Source organism: Saccopteryx leptura, chromosome 2 (assembly GCF_036850995.1).
Source record: "Saccopteryx leptura isolate mSacLep1 chromosome 2, mSacLep1_pri_phased_curated, whole genome shotgun sequence".
Lineage (NCBI taxonomy): Eukaryota > Metazoa > Chordata > Mammalia > Chiroptera > Emballonuridae > Saccopteryx > Saccopteryx leptura.
In genome coordinates, this window is record NC_089504.1 from 200933356 (window position 1) to 200952313 (window position 18958).

Consider the following 18958-nt stretch of genomic DNA (forward strand, 5'->3'; position numbering starts at 1 on the left):
ACCTGGTGGGCAAGACATACACTTAGTGGGAAAACACTTCCCTTTCCATTCAGGGCTCCCAAAGCCACTGACTTACCGAGTTTCCTAGAATCAAAGGTTTCTAGCTTACCAGCCTTATTCACCACTGTTCCCCATCTCCTTCTCTCTGCACGAACTCTGCACAAACTGGCTTCTCTTTCAGCATTCTGCCATCTTGGCTGCTTCTCCTGGCCTCCTCCACATGGCCTTTCTCTGCTCTCCTTTCTCTGCTCTCCTCTGTAATGCTAATCTCAGGAACCAAGAGAGCAAGCTCCTGGTCTGCCCCACTTTATAGTATAGAAACCAAAACCTTTAATCCAATATACCAGGGGTCAGGAAACTTTTTGGCTGAGAGAGCCATGAACGCTGCATATTTTAAAATATAATTTTGTGAGAGCCATACAACGACCCATGTACATTACGCATTATCCAATAAAAATTTGGTGTTGTCCCAGAGGACAGCTGTGATTGTCTCCAGCCACCCGCAACCATGAACATGAACAGTAGGAAATGATTGGATTGTAATACATGAAAATGTTTTATGTTTTTATTGTTATTACTATTTTTTTTTTGTATTTTTCTGAAGCTGGAAACGGGGAGAGACAGTCAGACAGACTCCCGCATGCGCCCGACCGGGATCCACCCGGCACGCCCACCAGGGGCGACGCTCTGCCGTGACCAGAGCCACTCTAGTGCCTGGGGCAGAGGCCAAGGAGCCATCCCCAGCGCCCGGGCCATCTTTGCTCCAATGGAGCCTTGGCTGCGGGAGGGGAAGAGAGAGACAGAGAGGAAGGAAGGGGCGGGGGTAGAGAAGCAAATGGGCGCTTCTCCTATGTGCCCTGGCTGGGAATCGAACCCGGGTCCCCCGCACGCCAGGCAGATGCTCTACCACTGAGCCAACCGGCCAGGACTATTACTATTTTTTATTTAAGATTTGTCTGTGAGCCAGATGCAGCCATCAAAAGAGCCACATCTGGCTCGCGAGCCATAGCTTCCTGACTCCTGCAATATATAAACAAGGAAGTCTCTGATACAAAGTCACTTATGGGCCTATGGGATTCCTCATGACCACCCTACATCAAAAAGGGTGGGAAAAGCTTAGTCTTAAGACTAAGCCCAAGGCTACAAATATCCTGCCTGCTTACAGCCTGTCCCCCACACCCAATGCAAACTATAAGCAAGCAAACATATATATCGTATTTATAAACTTATTTGACCGATATTCCACCCCTTTTGCTTGCTTACAGTCTAAAGCACAGGTATTCTTGCACAAGGAAATTAGGCACATTACACATTACAACAACATGACAAATCATACAATTTCAACAATTACAAAGGTACATTTCACCAGTCTCTGAGCACTTTGCTAAAAGCACAAATGTCCTTGGCCTTCTTTCTAGCCGTTTGAAAGGCTTCCCGGGGCAGGGAAGTGCTTCCAGCAAAGCTGCCCCCCACCCCCAAAGGTATTTCACATTGTCCAAAATCCGTAAGTCCATCCAACAAAGGAGCCAGTGCCCACTCCAGTCGGTCATAGTCCAGGAATCAGGCTACGCACATGGGGCCTCAGCCACCCCCCTTATACTGTCCCAAGGAGAAGCATGTGGCACTGGCAGTCAGCATTTCCATCTCTGCTCCGGAGAGCATGATGGCAGCCACCCCTGTGTCCCAAAATCGCACACCTACCAGGGGCATAGCAGGTACTCCTTATTGCTGGGCTCTCATCTTCCGGAGAGACTGCAGGCAGCATCTTCAGTCTTCTCATCCTCAGTAGAGGAACTGGAAATGCCAGCTCCCACCGCTGGGCTCGAACCCCAGGCTGCCTCTGCCTTCTGCTCAGGAGGCCTTGCAGCCTCAGCCCTGGCCTCCTGCTGCTGCTGACTCTCCACAACGTCCAGGGCATGCTGCAACTCAAGAACCTGCAATTTCTTCTCTAGTGGCTGCTCCATTTCCAGGTGAATCTTGCAAACCTGGTTGGCTGCTTCCTCCAGCTCCAGGGTCAGCATCTGTTTCTCCCACATTTGCTCCAGCTCCTTCCACTGCTCGGTTTGCAGGTCCCGGGCAGCCTCTTCCACAGAGCTCTTGGTTTCCTCACGCATGGCTGTAAAAGTCAGGCAGCCTACGGTCCTCAAAAGGACAGCCATGGGTAACCATAACAGCAGCCAGTTCTCTACTTCACCGCTCAAAGGTGGTGGTGGCTCCATACCGATCTGTATCGAATCCTGCCACAGACTACGCCAAATGTAAAGCCAGTAGCCGCAGCCACCATCACAGCTGCCTGGCCCATGCAGGTTCGCATTAGATTTGGACACACGGTAATGAAACAATGGAGCCAAGAAGTGGTGGGCCATCATTTTTAATCCTAGCTTGCACCCAGTGGGCAAGTAAAAACACACACTGGGCTCCAAAACCCACTCATTCAGTGCTCACAAAGCTACTGACTTATCCTGAGTTTCCTAGAATCAAAGGTTTTCCCTCACCAGACTTATTCACCTCTGTTCCCTATCTCCTTTTCTCTGCCGGCTTGAGTCCTGAGCTACTACCGGGCTCAGATCCCAGGCTGCTGGCACCTTCCTCTCTGCAGACCTTGCAGCTCCAGCTCCAGCCTCAGCCCCGGCCACCCGCTGCTGGTTGGCTCTCCACAATGTCCAGGGCATGCTGCAACTCACGAACCTGTGATTCCTCCTCCAGCAGCTGCTGTATCTCCAAGCGAATCTCGTGAACCAGGTCGGCCGCCTCCGGTGTTTACTTCAGCTCCAGAGTTGGCATCTCTTTCTCCGTTTGCTCCAGCTCCTTCCACTGCTCAGTTTGCAGGTCTCGGGTAGCCTCCTCCACAGAGCTCTCGGTTTCCTCACGCATGGCTGTAAAAATCAGCCAGTGTACAGTCCCCAAAAGGACAGTCATGGGGAACCATAACAGCAGCCAGTCCTCTACTCCACCGCTCAAAAGTGGTGGTGGCTCCATACCGAATTCCAAATCCTGCCACAGACTACACCAAATGTGAAGCCAGTAGCCAGGGCCACCATCACAGCAGTCTGAGCCATGCAGGTTTGCATTGGATTCGGACAGTCAGTAATGAAACAACAGAGCCAAAACCTGATGGGCCATCACCTTTAATCCTAGCTTGCACCTGGCAGGCAAGTAAAAACACACACTGGGCTCCAAAACCCACTCATTCAGTGCTCACAAAGCTACTGACTTATCCAAGTTTTCTAGAATCAAAGGTTTCTAGCGCACCAGCCTTATTCACCTCTGTTCCCCATCTCCTTCTTTCTGCACAAACTGGCTTCTCCCTATGCAATCCACCATCTTGGCTGTTTCTCCTCTCCTCCACGTGGCCTCTCTCTGCTCTCCTCTTTCTCTGCTCTCCCTGCTAACACTAATCTCAGGAACTGAGAGAGAGCAAGCTCCCAGTCTGCTCCACTTTATAGTATTGAAATCAAAACCTTTAATCTAATATACAAACAAGGAAGTCTCTGATACAGAGTCACTTATCTGAGTCATAATGGGATTCCTCATGAGAGTGCACCACCCCACATCATGCAATTCGTCAAGCGTGTGGGGAAAAGCTTAGTCTTAAAACTAAGCCTTAGGCTATAACCACCTTGCCTGCTTACAGCCTGTCCCCCACACCCAATGGAAACTTAAGCGAGCAAACATGTATGTCATTATTTACAAGCTTATTTGACCAACACACTTTAACCAATTTACTTCTTTTTTCTGTAACAGGGAGAGAGGGATAGATAGGTACAGACAGACTGAAAGGGAGACAGATGAGAAGCATCAATTCTTCTTTGCAGCTTCTTAGTGGTTCATTGATTGCTTTCTCATATGTGCCTTGACCAGGGGGCTACAGCAGAGCGAGTGACCCCTTGCTCAAGCCAGCGACCTTGGGCTTCAAGCCTGTGACCCCACGTTCAAGCTGGTGAACCCATGATGGCGGATAAGCCCACACTCAAGCTGATGACCTTGGGGTTTCGAGCCTGGGTCCTCTGTATTCCAGTCCAACACTCTATCCACTGTGCCACCGCCTGGTCAGGCACCAATTTACTTCTTTTGGCTAATTTCCTAGAAGGTGTATTGGGTATAAGAGGTAAAACAGTATTTGGTTTAATTATAGTGAAAAGTTAAAAGAGTATTTGAGGCTTATGGATTTAATTATGCTTGAAAACTTTTAGTTACTGTAATCTAACTATAGTTGATAATTACCTTCACAGGCAGTAGAAGCATTAGGAAGAGAGACTGGTTAGTGTTCTGCTCTTGTGAAATGTACCGGTAAAAGCGTGGGCATTGCAATCAGATGGACCAGGGTTCTTGGATGAGTTCCTTAAGATTTTTGGACCTTGCTTCATTATCAGTAAAATGGGGATAATAGTGGTTCACTGTCAGGCACCAGAAAGGTTGTTGTGATAAGCTAATTGATATAAGCCAAGTCCTTGGCTTAGTTTCAGGCACACAATAAATGCTCAGTAAATATGAGCTATGATCGTATTACAGTTTTATTTTTATTTTAAGCATTGTTCAAAAGTATTTAACTAGAGAATTATTTACTTTCTGAGCCAGACTTGCGTAAAATCATTCTAACACCCACCTATCCAAGCTGCACAAAATTGAGCGTAGGTGCTGAGATTGGAGAAAAGCCTTCCTCTGAATTCCAGTTGCAGCTCTCTGCTTCATCAGCTGGTGTGGGTCTGGCCCATTGATCTAACACCTCTAAGAGTTGATGTCCTCTTCTGCACAGGGGGATGGCACAGCCTGTGTTCCTCCCTGGCCAGTGCCTGGGAGAGGCTGGTACACTTGTGGGTGTGGGAATGTTCTGGAAGCACTAACATGCTCTGCCCAGGCGCGGGTCTGCTGCTCTAGGTTTCATTCCATTGCAGCCACGACTTAATTCCAACCACAGTTTGGTTGTTTTACTCATTTGTACCTATTTTGATATAATCTACATTTTTTCAACAAATACACAGTAAACACCCACATTTAATATTAGCACCTTTGAAGTCTTAAGCCTGTTCTTTTTTTTTTTTTTTTTTTTTTTTGGTATTTTTCTGAAGTTGGAAACAGGAAGGCAGACAGACTCCCGCATGCGCCTGACCGGGATCCACCCGGCATGACCACCAGGGGGCGATGCTCTGCCCATCTGGGGTGTCGCTCTGTTGCAACCAGAGGCATTCTAGCGCCTGAGGCAGAGGCCACAGAGCCATCCTCAGCACCCGTGCCAACTTTGCTCCAATGGAGCCTTGGCTGCAGGAGGGGAAGAGAGAGACAGAGAGGAAGGAGAGGGGGAGGGGTGGAGAAGCAGATGGGCGCTTCTGTGTGCCCTGGCCAGGAATTGAACCTGGGACTCCTGCACGCCAGGCCGACGCTCTACCACTGAGCCATCTGGCCAGGGCTTAAGCCTGTTTTTTAAGTCTTGTTGTAGCTCAGAGATTTTAGTGTGCTAAAGTGCAACCCCCCACCCCCACCTCCATTCTGCTGAGGGAAAAGGATAATAAGGAAAGCTGACAGGCATGAAGTTATACCTAGTACAAATGATGAAGTTCTGATCAGATGAAGGAGTTTTAAGTGCTATTAAGTGAATGCCCATGCACCTTCCCTACTGATGTCTAGTCCCTGCATTGCACTGTGAGCATTTGGAATGGGTGCTCTCGCTCTAGGCATCCATGCAATAGCAAAGGCCCTATGGCTCCTGTAGCATCTGCTTCCTCTCCCTGACTGTACAAGGGGGCAGGGGGCTGCCCTGTGGGAGGGGCCCTTCTCATTGGGTCTAAGTCCATCTTCATTTCCCTTAATTGTCAGGTGTTCTGTGAAGAGAGCTGGCCATCTACCCCACAACCTTACTAATCTTGTCTTAATCACGACTTCTGTCATCTACTTCATGGAGAAGATAAAGGTTTTATACAGAGCTTTCTGGGTTTTAGCAGAAGGTCTAATATCTCAACAGGTTATGCATGTCTGGAAATAGAGATAAGCAGCTGGAGAAAGGAGATTATGAAAATGCCAGTTAAGAGGAAAATGCCCTTTTGTCACTGAGTTCTAAGCAGAAGTGGGTTTTAAGCAGAAATATTTTGTAAAATAAGAAAGCCTAAATCTCAATCCATGTTCTCATAATTATTATTTTAAAATTATAAGTCATTGTGACTGCATTATAAAAGGTACAAATCCCGAGGGAAGAAGGGTGTAACAGTTGGCTTGTTCTTTTATGCATTTCATCAGGACCCATACTTTAGCTCCAATTTCAGGTTCATTGACACTCTGACCTTTTGAGCAGTTTAGGATTAAAAGATGAGGATTTAGGTCTGAAAATGAGAATACATGTATTTCCTAAAATCATGGAACTTGGGAAACACTGTGTACTCAAAAAGTTTACCAATACAAAATCCTGAGTCAGGGAGGCTTTCAGAATCTGGGGTTCCTGACTTACACAGGCAGAGAAAGGAGAGAGCGAGCACTTCATCTGCACCTTTTGCTGTTTTTTTCCTCAGTTTACTTTTATGAAACTGAGGAAGGAACTGGGGATTTGGGGGTGTAGTGGTGGGGAGTGAGGGAAGACACAGAGCCAGGCAAGGGCATGGACTTGGAAGTCATAATTACCTAGGGTCAAGGGCATCTTTTTCTAATTTATTAGCTGTGTGTCCTTGAGGAACTTAATTAACTTCTCTGAGTGTCAGTTTCTACATTTGTAAAATAGCCTTCATAGGCTTATTGAGATGATTAAACAAGAAAATAAAGATTTTCAACACCCATAAATGCAGGTGACACTGCTGTTGTTTTCTTCCTGCCTTTTCATTTATTCACCAAAGGTTCTGATTCACTGGCCTAGAAAAACAATTTTTCGTGGGCATCTGTATATGTCCATGGAGCACCCAGAGTTGGGGTGCGTAACCTACAAGAGCCAATGGCAGTGACCCTGGGGACTTCACGGAGAGTAGCGTGAGTGTGGAAATGTGTGATAAGCAGGGGAAACCCCACGGTCTTCCACTCTGAGGGAGCAGGCAGGGAGATGGGGAACATGTGGGGGCCTTGCATGCCATGTCAAGGAACTTAGGCTTCAGCCAAGAAGCTGTGAGAAGCCACAGGGGCTTTTAAGCAAAGCCACGATAATGATTATGCAGTGCTGGTGATCATGTGACGGTGGGCCAAGAGAGAGACTGCAGGCAGGAAATTATCAGCCAACTAGGTGAGAGACAGTGAGGGTGGGAGAGAAACAGTGCATGTCAAGGAGGGGCCAGACATGAGAGGTGTGCTGGAGGAGGTTCAGGAACCCCCAGGTCTCAGGCATCTGGATTTCAGAGAAGAGGCCTGAGAAGGAGGGGAAGATTTGGGATCTGAAGTCTGGCAGGGAGGTGAGCATTGAGGCAGTGAAGAGCAGTAAGAGGAGGGTGCACAGTGTGATTCTGGGTCGTGTTAGTCCTGAAGAGATGGAGCACGTGGAGAAAGGAGAGGCCTCTGAGACAGGGAAGATGGATAGTGGGAGCAGACCAGGAGAGACAGCCCGGTAGCCATGGAGGAGCCTGTTACCTACTTCATCAAAAGAGAAAGAGGTCACTAATAAGCCCATTGGGTCTGCTGGGCGGGAGTCATTGGTGGCTCTAGCTAGCATGGTTTCAGTTCCATGGGAGAGCAGAAGCCCGGTGGCCTTGGGTCTGGGAGAGAGTGGGGATGTGGGGACAGTTCTTTTGGCAACTGGCTTGGAAAGGGCAGACAGGGTGCCGGCAGTGGTGAGAGTGCAGCACAGGTTAGGGGAGGGCCCTCCCAGTTAAATGGGAGCTCTCTGAGCCCTTCGTGTCTCAAGCATGCGGAGTCTGAGGGAAGAGGCCAGAGAAGCAGAGAGTAGGCTTGGGGAGAGGCTCTCAGAGGGAGCCCTACAGTGGAGGAGCTGGAGGCCAGTGCAGGATGGGCGATTAGGATTATGTTATAAGTGATGTGACTCAGGAAGGCTGATGGCCGAGCATGGACATGGCAGTGTTGTGCACCTGGGAATGTACCCAGACAGGGGTTCAGGGGCACACCAGATAGGCTCCCTCTCTTTGTGGTTTGAGGTCAACCTGTGGAGATTGAGAGGGGCAGTGAGAGGATTGAGGGGGGAGAGAATTCTTTCATCTGCAGCATTTCTGGAGAAACATACGATGGTCATTTTGAAGACTTTCATAATTATTATGTATACAATTGGTATCAGTTTCTAAAACATTTTATTTTCTTGTTTTAGTGATGGTCACAGTGCCTATTCAGAAGAGAAAGGTATGGTACTGTAGGTCAATGTTATGGAAAAACTATATGAAACATTTGCAGTTTTAGAAAATGATATTTCTTTAACTGATTTTACTTACTGGTTGCAATTGCTTTGTTACATTTGTATTTACTGACATGTAGAAATGTACTTAGTCATTAGATTAGAATGATGGGATATGACTTTTTTTAGAATTTTAAGAATATTTTCCAACAGATATTAAAAAAAAGTGAAACATAAAGAATTTGGGTCTTTGTAGCTTTTCACCAGTTGATAATAGAAAGTACATACTCTTATATCTCATTCCTTTTAAACTCTGGGTCTAATGTTCTTTTTAATGTAATAATAAATTCAGTAAGGTAAGTTTAGTGAAGTATTATCAATTGGCTTCTATGAATTTTCCATGTATTAAAAAGTGTTATCTTTAATACTTAAGTGTGATTATCAGTTTTTTACACTTAATGAAAAAAGCAACACATTCTCTCCCTGAATCTGGGTCAAATAACAACTCTTCTTATTAAAGGAATAAACTAGGCCTGCATCTGGGTTTAGTGGGAGACTGCTGATGGTCAAGTCTTTTTTGTGTGTATGCTGCTTGTTTTGAAAAGCTGTAAAATGTGTGTGGACTGCATGTCTTGCTTTGGCCCCTTGCTTTACCCCACGCTGTGTGGCTGAGAGCCATTCTGGAGGCTGGTGCCGAGTCCACTTGAAGGTGGTATCTGCGTCACTCAGCTGCAGTCTGACATGGAGACTCCTTAGCCCGTTGGCTACTGTCTTACTTTTACAAGTTTTGTATCCCTCTTGTGGTTCATTTTTTCAGTGCAGAATAATAACCTGCCCAATAAAAGTGTCGTGATTAAAATGAAGGCTTCTGTGAGGCTTGGCTGGACTCTGCAGTACATGGGGACACCATGCGGCTGTCAAGACTATGGTTAGACCTGGGAGGCTTTCCTGCGTAACAGTGCTGACCTCAACCTCCCACCTGCACTAAACACATGCCTTGCTATGCTTTTGCCCCTGTTTCTGTCTGCCTGCGCTGCCCCTCCCTTCCCTAACATTCCACCTCCAAGACTTGTTCCAGCTCATCCACATTCATGAACTTGGGCCGATGCCCTCCTCTTCAGTGATTGGTCTCAGTTTCTCCCCTGGAGCAGCAAAACACTGGCCTAATTTCATGTTGTATTGTTGTGATTTCTTGCAATGATTTGCCTGATGCACAGCTGCTCTTTGCCCTCACAACTGCATTAACCTGTCAGCTCTTTTCTGATGCATGGATGTTCTCCTAATTTCTGCAAAGGGCCCATCACCCAGTAGACACTAAGGCAGTGTTCATAAAAGTGAGGGGACAGCAGTGTCTCGCTGCCCAAGGGGTATTTGTCTACCAGTAATTAAGCCTCTGTTGTTCACCAGCCCAGTGGATGGGCGCCCCAGACTGATGAGACAGGGAACTGCCAAGCCCTGTTCCCTAGGACAGTCGGATTGCGCCTGCTGTGCAGACACGGGGTGTGATGACTGAGGAGCTGTCCCTCCCTATGGAGAAATGTTCTTGACATCTTTAATACTGGAGATAACTTCGCAGCCCCCTTCTTTTCCTTAAGCTGTGTTATCTTCATTTCTCTGCCCTCTCACATTGGCCCTACGCTCTTCACTTTGTATCTGGGTCTCTGCAGTGGCCTCTTAGTGTGAGGCTGTCTGGAGTTTGATCCATACTGAATATCCATGCCCTGCAATAGTCACCGACATCTTAGGGGCCACCCAAGGCCCACTCCAGTTTGAAGCTCTTTTCATCTGTGTCTCTGTCATTCCTGTAGGAGAATCACCAGGATTACCAATTCTTCCCCTGTCTCTCTACGTATCCTGCCAGTTTCAGAGCCTTAGCTGCAACCAATTTGTGTCATTTCACTAAATTGTTCCCAACGTTTGCCTGGGGAAGAACATTGATTCTTTGATATAGTGATGCCATCGTCTGTCCTTCAGTTACAAAATCTAAAACCAGGTGGTTTTTTTTCTTTCTGGTGTCATGTTACTTAATGGCTAGGGATGTGTTTAGGGAGCTGTTGAGCTAATCAAAGAAACGATATAGCTACTTTGGCAAAATATTCAGAGTTTAGCAAGGAACTGACCAAATGTAAATCTCCGGTTCTTGGTTTTCTCTTTTCCCTCTACTGAAAGAGGCTTACAGTTTTTCCTCTGAGAATATGGCATCATTTGCATTAGTTTGACAAGGCTGTGGGTCTAAAGAGGTGATTCAATTCATAGTAGAAGGTACTTCTATTATTATTTGCTTAGTGACTTTTACAAGAAAGAACATAACTTTTTTTATTCTTGTATTTTCACTTTTAAAAAATATTTACATTAAACATTTATTTCTTTCTCAAAATTTAGATTCCTCTACTTCCAACCTAGATATTTCAAAGGACTCTAAATCAGGTAAGGGATATGATTAATATTGGTAAATGCTTAAGTGAAATTTTTACTAAATAACCAATTGATAGCAAGATAAATTATATTTGATTTTCTGATTCATTTCAAACAATTTGAGTGAAAGTTAGGGACTTCCATCTTTTTACATGAAAAAGTTGAATAAATTTTTAAGCTATATGATTACCTGTTCTGGTTAAATCTGTTACTTTAAGTTTTGGTAATAAAGCTGTACTTAGTGAAATTGAACATTTTTCTGATGAGGCAATTTTTTTTTTTTTAATTTTTTAATTTTTTAAAATTATTTTATTGACTTGAGAAAGAAAGAGAGAAAGGAGGGAGAAGCAACTCATAGCAGTATGTGCCTTGACCCAGCAAGCCCGGGGTTTTAAACCAGTCACCTTAACATTCCAGGTTGATGCTTTATTCACTGTGCCACTACAGGTCAGGTAATTGGTGAAAGGCAGAAACCGCAGACTGAACAGAAAACGCAAGGCTCGTTTGTTCCAAACGGAAAGTTTATTTTAGAAGTGCCTGGGTGCAGGTGGGCTGAGACCAGCAATGGGTGTCAACCCTGAGCTCCAGGAGGTGGGGGTGTCTGATATAGAGGTTGCTGCAGGCATTTGCTGGCATGGGGTTGGGTACACTTGGGCATGCTCAGATTAGCATACCTTGTTTGTTGCCTTTGGTCACAGACTCCCTCCCTTTCCCAGCCCTCAGGTCCCTCTTGATGGCCTTGTCCCAAGGACGTTTCCCAGAACCTTCCCAGGGTGGGGGGAGTTGCTTAAGGGGAGGGGGAGGTTGGATGAGGGAGCTGCTTAATAAAGAGGTTGCCCTAGTAGGGGAGGTTGGGTGAGAGAAATTTGAGTTTAAAGGGGCTCTGGATTTAAAGGAACCCTGAACCCAAACCTAACAACTGGGTCATTTTTAAACTGGCCACTCTAACCTAACACAGGGTCCTCTGTGAGACCAGCTGTGTGGTGGACACTTGGCTAGGGTAGTCCTGGGAAGCTTCTGGAGGAGGTGATAAATTGGGGTTCCAGGGCAAAGGTGGGGAAGAATTGTCTTAGTTCAGGAAACTTGCAGATGTAAAGGATCTAATGTGGGAAGGTGTACAGTGCTGCTTCCAGGGACTGAGGAAGGTCAAGTGGCTGGAATGGGAGAACACAAGTTCTGCTGCCAGACTCTCCCTTGCACAAACATGGGAAGGGCTTAGTGCTTGTAATAACGGGGTGGGCCTGTGCTGGTCACAGAAGTTTAGGAGTAAGTGTGACCTGTTAGTGAAAATAGCTGCCACTTATTAAGCGCCTATTGTGTGCCAGGTCCCAGCTGGTCACTCTATAGATATCTTAGTTAGTCCTCAGGTTTGTTTGTGAGGCAGAAAAAATGGCCCTGGGAGCTTAGGGAGCAGAGCTAGGACTAGGAGTCCTAGTACCAAAACTAGTGAGCAGGTGAACTGGAGGGGTGACCACAGAGTCACACCTCCCCTACCCCCCAGGAAGACTCCCATCTCCCAGCATCTAGAGTAGAAGGCGGCTTCACCAGGGCTAGACCAGGCGGAATTACAGTCCTGCAGGGGTGTCCCTCTTAGAAGGAGCTGACAGAATAAAGAGGGGCCCTGGGAGGGTCTGCTTGGTACTTTAAAACTGGGCAGAGTATTTGTCTATTCATCATACATGCACTCATTCCTTGAGCAGCTGTTGTGGGAAATCAAGGTGGTAAGACAGCCGCAGTCCTCTGGGGCTCAGAAGATGAAGCAGTGGTATAAATGCCACAGGGTAGATTACAAAGGAGGCATGACAGACATGGCGGGGTGGAGGGAGACTTTCAGCAAAAGTGACATTTGGGCTGGTCTTGGTGGGTACCCAGAAGCTCTGCAGGTGGGTCTGGGGAGAGGGTTTGCAGGTAGTGGGAAGGCATCCCTGCAGGCACGGACGAAGGAGTGGCCGTCATCCCAGGTATGAGTTTGGGGAACCGGGCATGATTAAGATAGGTTGGTTCTATTCCAGTGATTCTCAATCTGGGCTACATTGGAATTACTGGGGGGCCTTAAAAAAATACTGCTGTTCAGGCCTCACCCCAGACCAGTTAAATCAGATCCTCTAAGGAAGGGCAGAGTCCCAGGCATGGGTGTGTTTAGATAGCTCCCTAGGTAATTTCAGTGCAGCCAAGGTCCAGAACCGCTGGCCTGTGCTGCCTGCCAGCCCTGGATGGTGAGACCATGTCTTCTTACCTTGATTTCCCAACACTGGTCCATACACAGTGACTTCCTCCTGCTCACTGCTTACTTAGACATCTCCTCACACAGGAGCCTTCTCCTACATCACCTCACCCCCCACTCCAACCAGTCTCCACCGCCTGGGGCTTGAGCTGCCTAAGTAATAATAAGCATGTTTGTAAGTGTCACAGCATGGTCAGAGTTGAAATCCCAGCTCCAGACTTCCCCGGGAGAAGGTAATGGTGGTAGTGGTGGTGGCTGTCTTGGTCTTGAATTAATTGGCCTCAGCTTACCTCATTGGGCAGTTCTGAGAACTAACATAAACACTGTAAAGCACTGTCACAAGTATATGTAGAATATATAGATGTATATGTAAAATGAGTGAATAAATTTAAATGAGTAAGTACATGTAAATGAGTAAATGTGTATGTATAGGGCCTGGCACATAGTGAACACTCCAGAAAAGCTGCAATTAGCTGCTCTTGTCCTTTTATTTTACTTACTGATTTTTAGAGAGAATGAAGAGGGGGGGGGGAGGGGGGGGAATATCAACTCGTAGTAGTTGCTTCTCATATGTGCCTTGACCGAGCAAGCCCGGGGTTTCTAAGCAGTTACCTCTGCATTCCAGGTCGACATTTTATCCACAGTATCACTGCAGGTCAGGCAGCTGCTCTTTTTTTTTCTCTTTAAGGTGAGAGGATGGGAGATAGTGAGGCAGATTCCCTCATGCATTCTGACTGAGATCCACCTGGCAACCCCATCTAGGGATGATGCTTAAGTACCAGGCTATATTTAGCACCTGAGGCAGATGTGATTCAACTGAGCTATCCTCAGGACTCGGGGCTGTGAGAAGGAAAGTGCAGGAGTGGAGAAGCAGATAGTCGCTTCTCCTGTATGCCCTAACTGAGAATTGAACTCGGGACATCCATATGCAGGGCCCACATTCTATCCACTGTGCCACAGGTCAGGGCAGGAGCTGCTCTTATTCTTGTTCTCATTATTCTCAGATCTTTACCTTTCCCATGTATTTATTGCCAGTCCTTGGTCTGTCTGTCTCTAGTAATGCATAGCAAGAGGAGATTGGGAATAATGCTGATATTCCCTCACTGACTCCTGATCCTGAGTGAAGGGGAGACTCAGAGCCAGAGAAGTTGGGGAGAGTGCAGAAGGGATGGGTTTGGCTGGACAAAGTGTGCCTGGGCATCTCTGTGGTCATCCAGGAGAGGTCCAGGGTGCTCCTAGAGGTGAAGGTTGGACTCACAGATTTGGGATTAGGTGAAATACCCTCCTCCCAGGGCTCTCAATGGAAAGGAAGCTGAGAACGGGGAGGACAGCCTGGGGTGTTAGTCATTGGGTGTGGGAGTGGAGAGGAGTCCGGGGGCAAGTGTACAGGGTGCTCAGAAAGGCAGGAGAGCCAGGACAGGCTCCATAGGAGGACCGTGTGAGTAGGAGGGAGCCTGGGTTCTGGGGTGAGCAGGACTTTGGGCACATCAGGGAAAGGGTCCCAAAGTAGTTGTGGGAACAGAAGCCTGAGTGCAAGGAGTGGAGGTACAGAGTTGGGGTGAAAAAGGGAAGGGAGCATTCTCGAGGACCACTCTCTTCAGTAGGAGTGGGATAGCATGGACTAAGTTTGTTCTGTGCTTCTGTGAAATGGCATCTATACACCTGCGTCCTGCACTGTTGTTTCTGTGCTGTTGTGTCTTTGAACTTGTGCCTGGGGACCTTCCGATGCATAGTACAGGGGCAAGATGGGAGCAGGAGGGGAGTTCAAGGCTGGATGGGACTTGGGTGACACTCATATAAGTGATTACAGTCAGTGTGAGCGAGCTGACTCCTCTTTTATCGGTGAAAGTTCATTTTATCCATTTCCAAAGAAGAAGCCCCCTTTTAAATGAATCAGACTCGTTATGGAGTTGAGAATTGACTAAAAGAAGGAATTACTTGAATTTGTATCTGTTTTAGAATATGTATGATTAAAGTGGCTCCTCCTTTTTAATCGTTGTGTTCTTCTGGCATCTGTTTTTATTTAGAAGAAGACAGCAGTTCTGAGAGTGACTCTGGTAAGTAATACATGTATTTGTTTCTTTAAGTCAAGTGAAACATGTAAATCTTTATTTTTATTTTATAGTAATGCATGCATCACTCATTGCTTGAGGACATAATAATTTCTAGCATGGTTTTGTAAAGTTCTGAAAAAGTACTTGCATAGGAAATAATCCGGTTGGCAAGTGAAATGGCAAAACAGGATGAGCTGAGGAAGAAAGATGGGAACGGTTGCTATTGGTGAAAGGCAAACATTTTACCTGTTCTTTCATTATTAGCCTATGTTTTCTCTTGAATCTAACTTAGACTTTTTTTTTTTTTTGGCGGGTAGATAATGAGGAGCCAGAAACAGAAAAAATAAGTGAGTACATTCTTCCTCTAAATTTCATCCTATTTTGTTTAAAAGAAGAAAGAGAAGGTTAAGGTTAGCCTTTGGGCTTTTTATTTTTTTATTTTCTATTTTTTATTTTTTATGGGAGTGAGCATAGTAAACTCGAAATGTCGTATGTTGAGACGGTTATAACATGAGGACTCCCTGTGCTTCCCAAATTGCTATTTCCACAATTTTTTTATTTTTTTATTTTTCTGAAGTAAGAAGCAGGGAGACTCCTGCATGTGCCCTACAGGGATCCACCCGGCATGCCCACTAGGGGGCGATGCTCTGCCCATCTGGGCCTTTTGCTCTGATGCAACTGGAGCCATTCTAGTGCCTGAGGCAGAGGCCATAGAGCCATCCTCAGCACACAGTCCAGCCTTGCTCCAGTGGAGCCTTGGCTGCGGGAGGGGAAGAGAGAGACAGAGAGAAAGGAGAGGAGGAGGGGTAGAGAAGCAGTTGGCCGCCTCCCCTGTGTGCCCTGGCTGGGAATCGAACCCGGGACTTCCATACGCCGGGCCAACACTCTACCATTGAGCCAACTGGCCATGGTGGCTTTGGGGTTTTTAAGTTGCAAATTGTCTTCTCATGATCTTTTTCTGTGCAAAACTGAGTTAAACATCAGGCAACATCTGAGCATTTTGAAATTTTGATCTCACTCCACTTGGACTATAAGGACTGTGTTCTCTGCACTGATACTTAAGTCTCTGCCTGTGGGCTTCCACTCTCATAGTTTCCCTAAGGAGAACAGTTTGAGAGACTGCATCTGATCTGCAACATGGCCACAGGTGGTGCCAGCTTCTTCCGTGCTGGTCCCTGCTCACAGATTATCTCAGAGAAAACAATTGGCTGCGAAAAATGTTGTGCCATTTGTAGTTTAAAGTTTCTGGCTCACTGTTCTGGCTGTTTGTGAGCAACTTGGGTATGAAACCATTTTTAAAGACGTGGATTCTGAATATAAAATAGGGTTTTGCATCTCAAGTTTTGTGAGTGACTGAGCTTATATTTTAACTGGTTTTATTATACTGTAGGATTTTGTCCCAGTTCTTAGAATATGATCTTCCCATGAACACAAATAACTTCTTTGTAACACTTAAAATACATGAAGTCTCTTCACTCAGATGTCCTTCAGTATTTAATCTAATTTTCTCTGTGGTTTCCCAGCGGGGATTCTCTGAAGACAGTTGCAAGTTCCTGGCCATCACATTATGTATTGATAAGAACCTGTAATTATCTCTGTATTTCCCTTGTGGAGTAGATATCACATTCTGATACCCATAAGGGAAAGAAATGGGAACCGGCCCTCCTTCACCCAGTCTTCTTTATATGTTAATGGATTATCGCATTCTTCAAGATGTAGTCAGAAGTCCAGCCTGCACACATTGATTGGGTTAGGGTAGGGATTAACATAGAAAGTGGCATCCCGGAGTCACGTCTTTGTTGTCTTTGGCTACTAACTGGTTATGTGGCCATGGAGGCCCAGAGTCCAGAAGCAGGACCATCATGGTCAAGAAGCCAGGTCTGGGCATGGCAAGCAATCCCTTGGGAGGCATTTGAGGTCAGTGAAGCTCAGGATGAGCTTAGAATTGGGTGGCAAGCTGTGGTCAGTGCGGTCAGATAGGGCCTGTGTGGGTCAGGGAGCAGCTGCCCAGGCAGTTGGCTGGATTAGATGCCTGGATGTCTTTGGCAGTGAAAGTGCTCCGACATCTGTGGGCGAAGGATGCTCGTCCTAGGTTTGCCCAGAAGGCACTGCCTTCACCCAGGGTTATTCTTTGTAAAAGGGCCTGCCATTCTCCACACTGGCAGAGAGATGGGACAGACACTCTGCTGCTCACCTCCACTCTCAGATCAGGTAGAGAAGGAGGTGGGCCACCCCTGGGGCTTGCTCCTGTGTTGGTGGGGGGCAATGCCAGCCAGCCTGGTGTTTAGTTCTGAACCTCCTCACAGGCCTGAGCTCTGAGATCGTTCGTGTCCTATGGATTGAAGAGAAGCTGTGGCCCTATAGGTTGGGGAGAATTGCAACCATTTCTCTGCTATGGCTGGGAAGACCTGGTCAGGGACTGCATTTGCCTGCTGGTTAGGATTCTCTAAGAGTCTAACCTCTTCCACTTTCTCTGCTCCCAAGGTTAACAGCAAGACAGAAAAACGTGGGATGTGGTGGTATACAGTGTAGATGTATACCATTAAATAATCTAGAATTTAATGATTCCTTCAAGGACAGTGGCTGAGGAAACCTGATTGGCAGGTTGTGTGGTGCAGGACTTGGGTCAGTATTCCAGAACCTTTTCATCTGTTGTATTCTGAGTCCAGGATCTGAATACTTTTTAGTCTCTTGCCATTTACTTTAATGCTGATTTTTGAAATTAGTTCTCTCCCCCAGCTCTGGCCCCTGGACACCAGCTGCTCTGATAGTCTGGGAAATTGGGCAGCTAGGGCTGGAGCTCTGTCCTGGGAGCAAGTCTGTACCTTCAGGGCACTGGTGGCAGTAAAGGACCTTACATGTGTGTTGAGGTGTGCCTATGTAACCCCTGGGGTGACCTTTAAAATACAACACCTGACCCCAAATGACAAGGTGCTTATTTAGGATTCTTGAATTTTTAAATGATTTCCATAACAAAATAATAGTTACTAACAGGTAACACACCCTGAAGGCTTGCTAAGTGCCAGGCACAATCCCTACCTGTAATTGATTTTTCTAACTTTGTGGTACTATTTTAACCCCCATTTAACAGATGAGGAAAATGAGGCACAGAGAGACTTAGTGACATAACTAGAGAGCCTAAGCTCATGCACCTAGTGGCCAGTGTAGATAACAGGAAAAGTTCAGTGTTGTTCCCTTTTATAGTACATTTTTTGTATTACGGAATTCTGGTGAGCACTTAATAGGCCTCCTGAAGCTTCCTCTAGAGGGGAGAGAGCTAGGAAGCAGAAACACTTCTGTAGGGTACCAGGTGTGGGGGCCAGTGCTGAAGGAAAACAAAGGGGGAGGAGGTAGTGTGCAGGCAGGCCCTATTTCAGGGAGGCCAGCAGGAAAACCTCTTAGATAAGGCAAGACTTGAGCTGAGACCTCAAGGAAGTGAGGGAGTGAGCAACATGAATAGGAGGAGATGGGAAGTGCAAAGACCCTGAGTCGTGAATGTGCTTTGGGCCTGGTCCACATCACCTGGCCTGCCGCCATATGGCCATATGGAAGGAGTCTGTGTGCTGGGTCAGAGAGTTTTACAAATTGTGTCTCAATTCAGATTCTAGTTTATGCCTAAAATCAGATGTTAATCCCCTTCTCACTTCCTCACTAATCCTTCTCTAACTCTGTAATAGCCTGGAGGGCTGGTGCCAGCCAAACCTTATCTGGAGGGTAGTGACTCCAGCTTTGTCCCTGGGCTGCAGCACTCCAGTTGAGAAGCTGGCCTGGGGGAGGGGTAACTAATGATATTGTTCATGAGCACCTGTGCCCTAAGCCCTTCTTGTCTCCACAGATGGGGAACTGGGAGAGTCTTCCACTGAGGGAGCTTCCGCACAGGGTAAGAATGAGTCAGAGTACTTGCCCCCTTGTTTTGTCTGATTCCCAGCCCCAGCCCCCTCCCTGCCAGATGTCAGAGGAGGAAGAGAGGGTCAGGTTGTAGGACGATGGGAGCTGTGGCTGCTGTATGACATCATC

General features: G+C 46.7%; 1 protein-coding gene across 1 annotated transcript in view; it reads left to right on the forward strand.

Moving 5' to 3' along the window:
* Positions 1-18958, forward strand: part of LOC136391769 (uncharacterized) — a 55715-nt gene that overhangs the window by 16144 nt on the left and 20613 nt on the right. Inside the window, exons 4-8 of the mRNA XM_066363586.1 lie at positions 8225-8256; positions 10631-10675; positions 14915-14944; positions 15259-15288; positions 18777-18821. Of these exons, the coding sequence (XP_066219683.1) occupies positions 8225-8256; positions 10631-10675; positions 14915-14944; positions 15259-15288; positions 18777-18821 (182 nt within the window). The remainder of the gene's footprint in view (positions 1-8224; positions 8257-10630; positions 10676-14914; positions 14945-15258; positions 15289-18776; positions 18822-18958) is intronic.